The 8,750-nt window shown below is 46.4% G+C and overlaps 1 protein-coding gene across 1 annotated transcript; it reads right to left on the bottom strand.

Moving 5' to 3' along the window:
- Positions 1-1,322: 1,322 nt before the first annotated feature.
- LOC144827069 (uncharacterized) lies at positions 1,323-6,275 on the bottom strand. Its single transcript, XM_078685517.1, has 2 exons — positions 4,652-6,275; positions 1,323-1,525 (listed from the first exon to the last, which is right to left on the bottom strand). The coding sequence occupies exon 1, from the start codon at positions 6,012-6,014 to the stop codon at positions 4,713-4,715; it is 1,302 nt and encodes a 433-aa protein (XP_078541643.1). The 5' UTR covers positions 6,015-6,275; the 3' UTR covers positions 1,323-1,525; positions 4,652-4,712.
- Positions 6,276-8,750: the final 2,475 nt, after the last annotated feature.

The following is an 8,750-nucleotide window of genomic DNA, read 5'->3' as shown; positions in this document are numbered from 1 at the left end:
CGGTACCCATTTCATCATGGCGCCATGCCAGCGCTGCATTTCAGCTCCGGAGGGAGAGTTTGAATCAGTTTGTGGCCGTGTCAGGCCTCCCACGAGGTTTAATGTCGCCGGCAAGAGCAGAGCGACCCCACCACTCCTGCAGGAGCGATCTGAAACTTGTATTGGTGGGTGAAATAAAAAAAACGGTACCAAGCGCACTACTGTCTTCCAGTATAAATAATGAAAACATGCACCAGGAGAATAATAAACTTAAATAGTAATACAAGTACGAAAATAGAAATTATAAACATTAAATATCATGTGGCAATTGTAAAAACATGAAGTGGAGGCACCTGGGATCGAACCCTGCACCATGGAGGTAAGAAGCAACAGCCTTTCCCCGAGGCCACGTGTAGACCAATCATGGTGAAGCTAATGAGGCCTGAAGACCCCTGCAGGGCAGCACGGCCCTGGAAAATCAGCGGGAGTACAGGACGCCTAATAAGGCCACCCGCGTAGCGGCTACACCGCCGTACTCACAGTCCCAGGAGACAACAAGGCGACGCGCGCCTGCCTTTATGAAGGGAGCCATGAAGCTGCAATGTTCAGAGGCCAACAGGGACAGAAGCTGCGCCCAAACGGGCCAACCGAGGAAACCATAGACTCGCTGTGGGAAAAGGCTCAACATTCACACGCCGCCCCCTCGATAAACCCTGCCATGCCCGCAGGCTCTCGGGGAACGGAAAACTCGGCCGGAGAGGCCGAACAGTCAATGAAGTAAAAGCTTCCCTGGAGTACGCCGCTCTCAGCGGGAGCCGCTCCGCATAAACATAAAACAATCAATGGCGCCCGCGAGCACTGTTTTAAGTCGACAAAAGATACGGTCAGCATCAAAAACACCTTCTTGTCACAAGCAGTAAATACAGCGCTACAAAAGCTGCCGAGCATTTTTTACATAGCACGATATAAGCGCAAAGCATTCAAATAGCGCGACATGAGCGCAAACATACAGGTAATAAAATCAAAGGCAATCCAACAGCCAATTAAGACATTAATCATGGTACAATGTTGTGAGCACTTAACTGTCTGCGTGAGCAGCAAAGAAAGAGGAGGAGACACTGGGTACAGCAGCTCTTATGGGGCTATACAGGATGTGATGTATGTACAAGCATCATGGGAAATGTAGTTTTTATTTGCATACAAAACGTTTTTCATTGGCTGCTGTGAGTAGCAAATATAAGAAAGAGAAGCATAATGAGAAATTTACTAGTTCACACAAAGGAAAGTTTCAATTCTATTAAGGACGCGGAGGCGAGGATTTTGCTTGTCCTTTCTCCATTTATTGGACAGCACGTTTAAACAATAAAGAAAAAACTACATAACATGAACTACCCAAACCAACATGGCTGCGGTAGTCATGGGAACACATAGCCAATCACAGTCCATACAACAGCATATAGGGATCCCACGTCGGTAGTCCTTCCTCTTTCGTTGCTGCTGCTGGAAAGAAGTCCTCTTATCCACTAGTCCGTCTTCTGATCGGAGCCTAGGGAAGAGAAACAATAATAATATCCCATCCAGTACAATGTTGAAATCAATCAGAACACATTGCCAAGGGATAAAACATAAAAACTTGCAATAAGAGATAAAGAATACCATGCAATACATGTCATTCAATGTAAGTATTAAGATACAGGAAAAAATACTTCCCTCAAATGAAGAAATAGCACTGGAATCCACCAATGAGGGAGGGAAGGCTAGATAAGCCAGGGTGGGAAAATCCTCGCCTCCGCGTCCTTAATAGAATTGAAACTTTCCTTTGTGTGAACTAGGAAATGTCTCATTCTATGTCAGGAAGCGGAGGCGAGGATTTTGCTTGTTTAAAGCTTACTCACCACCAAAGAAGCAGCCTCATGGATTGGTTTGAAATAAAACTTTTTGAAAGTTGAATCTGAAGACCAATCCGCTGCGTTCATAATGTCTTCCAATCTGCCACCAACCTGTACAGTCTTAGATGCCATTGCATCTCTCGTGGAATGAGCTCCAAAATTAGAAATGTTGATACCAGCCTCAGACATAATCCATCTGACCCATCTGGAAATGGTGGGGGAAAAAACCGCCTTGAAAGGTTTTTTAATTGCAATCAACAATTGCCTTTCACCCGGAGGACACACTTCCAAAGTGACATCCTCATAAGTTTTGAGGCAACGAACCACACACAGTTTAGGAGAATCTGGAAACGCAGGGTAAGATACTGACCTGGTATTACATTTAGTTCTCCTGGATACAGTAAAAGTAACTCCATCAGGGGTAAAGACTCTAGCCGAGATATTGAGTGCACGAACATCAGAGACCCTTTTACAAGATATTAGACAAAGGAGAATAGCCAATTTAGCTGAAAGCTCCTTTCGTGAAAGATATTCATTATCCTGACAAGAACGTAGGAAACGTAACACCACATTAACATCCCACAATCCGGAATAACGAGGTTCCGGGGGGCGTGGAGACGGATACCCTTGAGGAGTTTGCAGATCCAAGGATGTTCACCCACTGGAGAACCATCCACAAGGGCATGACCCGCAGAAATAGCCGAGCGGAAAGAATTGATGATACAGTACGCCAGATTTTTGCTATAAAGTTCGGCTAGAAAATTAATTACCTCTGTAATAGAGGAGCCCACGGAATCCAGGTGTTTTGCCACACACCAACGAACCCATCTGTTCCAGGCTGATCTGTATCATTTCGTGGTACTAGGGGCCCAAGCTCGCTGGATGAGGAGTTCAGCGTCTCTCGAAAGAGTGTCGTTCGACCAACGTCCCCTGAAATCCTCCAGGCCATGAGATGTAGATGGCCCTGGAGGACCATGGGATGTGGATGACCCAAGGGATCCGTTAGAATGTTGTGGAAAAAGGGCCGGAAACCAACACTGAGCCTTCCAGATCGGAGTAATCAATTTTAGAGAAGCTTCCTGTCTGCGGACCTGGGCTGCAACTCTCTGAATAAACAGAAATGGGGGAAATGCATACGCTGGAAACCGGGACCAATCCTGTAGGAAGGCATCCACTGCTTCCGCACCCGGGTCCGGTTTCCAGCTGAAAAATCGGGGAAGTTGAGCGTTCCATCTGGACGCAAACAAATCCATCTCTGGAAGATCCCAACGATTCGAAATCATTTGAAAGACTGAAGGATCCAGCTTCCAATCGCTGACATCCCGAAAGTTCCTGGAATGCCAATCCGCTACAATGTTCAGATCTCCTGGGAGATATTCTGCCATGACTGAAATCTGACGTAGAAGACAGTAATTCCAAAAATCCTTCGCGAGATCCGCTAGGACTTTGGAATGAGTGCCCCCCAGTCGATTGATGTAACGAACAGCAGTTGTATTTTCCATCCGTAGAAGAACACAACAAGAGACTTTGTTCGTGGTGAATGAGCGGATGGCGAACGAACCCGCAAGGAGTTCTAAGCAATTTATGTGGAGATGAAGTTCCTCTTCCGTCCACCTGCCTCCCACCGAGAGGGAGCCGCACCGGGCTCCCCAGCCTTGGCGACTGGCATCCGATTCGATCACCAGATCCGGACGGGAGCCGAAAATCGCCTTCCCGTTCCAAGCATCCATGTGATCCAACCACCAGGCGAGTTCCGACCTGGCCTCCATGGACAAGGAAATCAGTTCCGAGTATGTGAGGCCTTTGCGAAGATGGAACGCTTTTAGCCTCTGGAGAGCCCTGTAGTGAAGAGGGCCTGGAAAAATGGCCTGGATCGACGAAGACAGTAAGCCCACAATCCTGGCCAATTGACGGAGTGAGATACGGTCCCGACGGAGGACCTTGCGAATCTCCTTCTTGATTTTGGAAATCTTCTGAGAAGGAAGATGTAGAGTTGCATCCGTCGTTTTTATTAGAAACCCAAGGAAAATCATTTCCTGTTGGGGAATCAAGTCCGATTTCTGGGAATTGATGATGAATCCCAGATTTTGAAGAAGAGATATGGTCACCTGAAGATGTCGCAAAAGGATCTCCTTGGACTGAGTCATCAAGAGAATGTCGTCCAAATAAATTATTAGACGGAAACCCATAGTTCGGAGGTGTTCGACCACCGGTCGAAGGAGTTTGGTGAAGCACCATGGTGCTGATGATAGACCAAAGGGAAGGGTACGAAATTCGTAAACCTGATTTCTCCATAGAAACTGGAGGAAATGACAATGTGGAGGGAAGATTGGAACCGAAAGGTACGCATCCTTCAGATCCAAACGAACCAACCAGTCGTTCTGAAGTAAAAGGTCTCTTAGTAGATGGATACCCTCCATCTTGAAGTGTCTGTAAATCAACCATTCGTTGAAAGAGCGTAGGTTGATGACTGGTCTGAAACCTTTGTCCTTTTTCTCTACTAAAAAGATATTGCTTAGAAACCCGTGCGGATGGAGAACCGCAGGAATGATTGCGCCCTTCAACAGCATGGCCTGAACCTCTAAATCTATGAGTTCCTGTTCTGCGTGGGAAAAAGTCAGTGGACGAGGACGAGATTCCTGGACGGGAGAACCGTAAAACTCTATGTGAAATCCTTGAACTGTTTCTAGGACCCAAGAGTCCGATGTTAGATCTGACCAGGCTTTGAGAAACAAAGCAATTCTCCCCCCCAGACGAAGTGGAGAAATGATGGTAAAGCTTACCGTTAAATCCTTTGGAATTGGACTGGTTGCCACCACTTCCTCTGTCCTGGCCTCTGCCACCTCAGGAGGGGTAAAAGGAACCCTGTCGTCCATCATTCCAGCCGTTGTTCCTCCTGGGTTGTCCTCTGTTGGAGCCTTGCTGGAATTGACGGCCGGAAGAGCGACCCCTGCCTCTGCCGGCCCCGCCAAAAACCTTTTTGGGTAACATTTTTTTCATAGAGGCTTGAGCTTTGTCTAAAGCCGAAAAGGTTGCTACAAATTTCCCCAGTTCTTTGACAAAGGGGTCTCCAAATAAAGCACCCTGCGCCACAGCACCCGCTTCAGAGGAAGATAACTCTCCCAACTTGGGGTAAATTTTTAACAAAAGTGAACGTCTACGTTCAGCGGAAAGAGCACAATTTGCATTGCCAAGAAGGCACATCGCTCTTTGTGCCCAGCCCGCTACATCCTCTACAGGAAGAGGCATGCCTGTCTCCTTAGAACGTTGTGACAGTTCTATAATCTTAGTTAATGGTCCCACGACGTCAAGTAACTTGTCTTGGCAAGCTTTCCAGGACCTGTCTATGCCTTTTTTAGGTTCTTTAATGTACTTGGCGAAAAAAGTGCAAAGTTTAGGGTCAATCTCGGGTGTAGCCGCCACTCTATTTGGAAGATTCGGGCGTGGACACTCCGAACGTAACCGTAAACGTACATCTTGGGAAAGGGGTTGACGTAATTTGGCGGCAACATAGTGCGCTGTAGACTTCTCTGGAGTCCATTCTGAAGAACGGGGTCTATATATAGTATTGGGATCAAACATGTCAGATGAAACCAGTTCACTATCACCACACTCAGAGATATTGGATTTAGGGCGCCAAGACCTACCAACATCTGACATGTCTTCAGAGGACTCATCCTCGTCATCATCTTGGAAACCCTCCTCGTCATCATCTCCCTCTAGGGAAAACCCTTCCTCCGGGTCTAGGTCCTGGGTGATCTCATCACCAATATTGCTGGGTGAGTCGTCCCCCCGGTAGGGTGCGCTTCTCAGCGTGCGCGCATTCTTGTGGAAAACTTCAGCAAGTTTGCTGAAACCTTCCAGGTGCCCCGCGCTACGCTTTTTGGCCGTGCGTGGTGGCTGGGAAGTCACACCACTGGGCCCAGCCCCGCTGTCGTTGAAAAAATTAGAACCTTTAAATACATGAGCAGACAGCTTATTGACGCTGTCCTGCAGAGGGGCCAGCGCCTGGGCAATAGCCGTAGACAGGAGTCTGTCCACCTCTGCAGGAGGGCGCAATAGGGGTTGAATAGGCTGGTCAGAATTCTCAGCCACATAATCATGGTCTTGACGAGCTTGCATTTGTGCTGGGGGATGGGCACCCATACACCAGTAAAACACCCCAAAACTATATAAAAGGGGTTCTTCCCCAACACAGGTACCCTCAGGAAGTAAAAGAACAACAAAAAATAAAAAATTTCTGAGGTAAAATATTTTTTCCCAGAATAATATAACCTGCTGTAATTAACAGCGTCAATGTGGGGAAGCGAGGCAATGACTAAATATTGAAGCGCTGTGCCTCAGCGCGTGACCGCCACAAGCGCGAAGAGCGCTGTGGAGAAAAGCCGGTCGGCGTCGAAGCCGACACCTCAGACCTGCGCACGCGCGCAACAAAGACGCTCGGGCTGTTAAAGCCTACCGCGTCAACAAACAACAGGGAAATCAAAGCCTAAACGAAGGCGAATTGTAACCCAAACTGAATAAATAGAGCGCTGTCACAATATAAGAAAATACTGCCACGCCACAAGAAAAGGAATAAACGGGACTTATCTTGACGCGGCAGCAATGAAGAAAGAGGAAGGACTACCGACGTGGGATCCCTATATGCTGTTGTATGGACTGTGATTGGCTATGTGTTCCCATGACTACCGCAGCCATGTTGGTTCGGGTAGTTCATGTTATGTCGTTTTTTCTTTATTCTTTAAACGTGCTGTCCAATACCCTCGCCTCCGCTTCCTGACATAGAATTGGAAGGCTCCGGTCCTGTATTAGAATTTATAGCGAACCATATGATCTTGTTTTTATTATAACAGATCTAAACATTGACAACTAAAATCATCAATCAATACGTAGAAAAATCTTCGTAAACACGGTCAGAAACTTTAAGAACAACGGAAGGAAGCCTTTTAATTGAAACAAAGGTCCTTACTATATTAGGGGCGCATAGATATCGTTGTTTTCCCTAAGAACAAGGCAGCAAAAGCTGAACATTTTATTTTTGCTTTGTGCACTCCAAAAAAGGTATTTATTCCCATGAAAAGGAAATCAAAGCGTTTAGCTAGCCCAGAGAATACTTGGTGAGCAGATTTGACAGAGGATTGTGGGTATTTTAACAGAGGATTGTGGGTATGACACACACACACACACACACACACACACACACACACACACACACACACACACACACACACACACACACACACACACACACACACACACACACACACACACACACACACACACACACACACACACACACACACACACACACACACACACACACACACACACACACACACACACACACACACACACACACACACACACACACACACACACACACACACACACACACACACACACACACACACACACACACACACACACACACACACACACACACACACACACACACACACACACACACACACACACACACACACACACACACACACACACACACACACACACACACACACACACACACACACACACACACACACACACACACACACACACACACACACACACACACACACACACACACACACACACACACACACACACACACACACACACACACACACACACACACACACACACACACACACACACACACACACACACACACACACACACACACACACACACACACACACACACACACACACACACTGAGCTTTGTGTCCAGTGCTGACGCACGACCGGGGACCAATCAAAGTACACTGTTGCCATACGGAGATCTCAAAATACAGGTTTCCAGACCAAATTTAAAGTACGCATGTGCAGAACCAAACGCATGTGCACAGGAGACAACAGAGCATAGACAGACAGTGAGCTATGACCGACTAAGCCTCTCATGGTGAATAGTGCAGGCAATGACCTCTGAATACCCACAATCCTTTGCGCAAAATCTACATACCCAGGATTCTCTGAAAAATCTAAAACACTTTGATTTTCTTTTCATAGAAAAAAATACCTTCGTTACGAGTGTACAAGAGAAAGATAACGTTTTCAGCTTTCGCTGCCTTCGTATCAAGGAAGAATATTGTACGTTTGCAACCCCTAATAAAGGAGGGACACGTTTTTTGTGATGTGTTTCGAATTTGAATCTATTAATCATTAGTTATACAATTCTTATCACTACCTCATGGTCACTGTACTTCGAGTGGCAGTGATCGAGGAACAAGTTTAATTTTTGGAGGGTTTCTGTTACGGAAACCAGCTGTTCGTGTTTGAAAGGAAAAGTTTATAGAGTGTGGGAAAGCAGTGGGTCATTTTTACTTTCTTACTTTGCAGAGGTTTATATAGCGCGATCTAGACCCGAACCGAATCAGCTCTTTACATATTTGTCCAGTTACGTTACATGACGACACACTTTCATTGTTTTAGGCACGACACACTTTCATTGTTTTAGGCACGGGGAGATTAAGTGATTTGCCCAGAATCACAGGAGCTTTTGGTGTCGTTACCGAGACTCGAACCCAGATCCCTAGGTCCGAGGTCAAGCGCCCTAGCCTTAGGCCAATTCCTCTCTGTCATATTACCAAGCCAGGGTGAAACAATTATTACCTTTTCATCGGTAGGAGTTATAGTGGTGATAATATGCTCTATGGAATTCCAATCACAGCTCATGCCAGATGTGAGAGGCATCTAACATGAGCTTCCATTTGAATTCCATAGAGCACATGAGCTTCAATTGGAATTCCATAGAGCATATTATCAAGCTCATTATCGCCACTTTTGCAGCAGTTTCCTGCCGATAAAGCCGCAATCATTTTATCGCCCAGGCTTGATAATATGCCCCCAAATTTTTTGGATTTCCGAACGTAAAGCCAGGAT

The sequence above is a fragment of the Lissotriton helveticus genome, chromosome 4_1 (assembly GCF_964261635.1).
Source record: "Lissotriton helveticus chromosome 4_1, aLisHel1.1, whole genome shotgun sequence".
Lineage (NCBI taxonomy): Eukaryota > Metazoa > Chordata > Amphibia > Caudata > Salamandridae > Lissotriton > Lissotriton helveticus.
The sequence above is the reverse complement of the archived record's forward strand: the minus strand, read 5'-3'. Positions and strand labels throughout refer to the sequence as shown.

Bases quoted from the DNA above. Each gene is read 5' to 3' on its own strand.
- LOC144827069 (XM_078685517.1), bottom strand. From the start codon at position 6,014: ATGGGTGCCCATCCCCCAGCACAAATGCAAGCTCGTCAAGACCATGAT.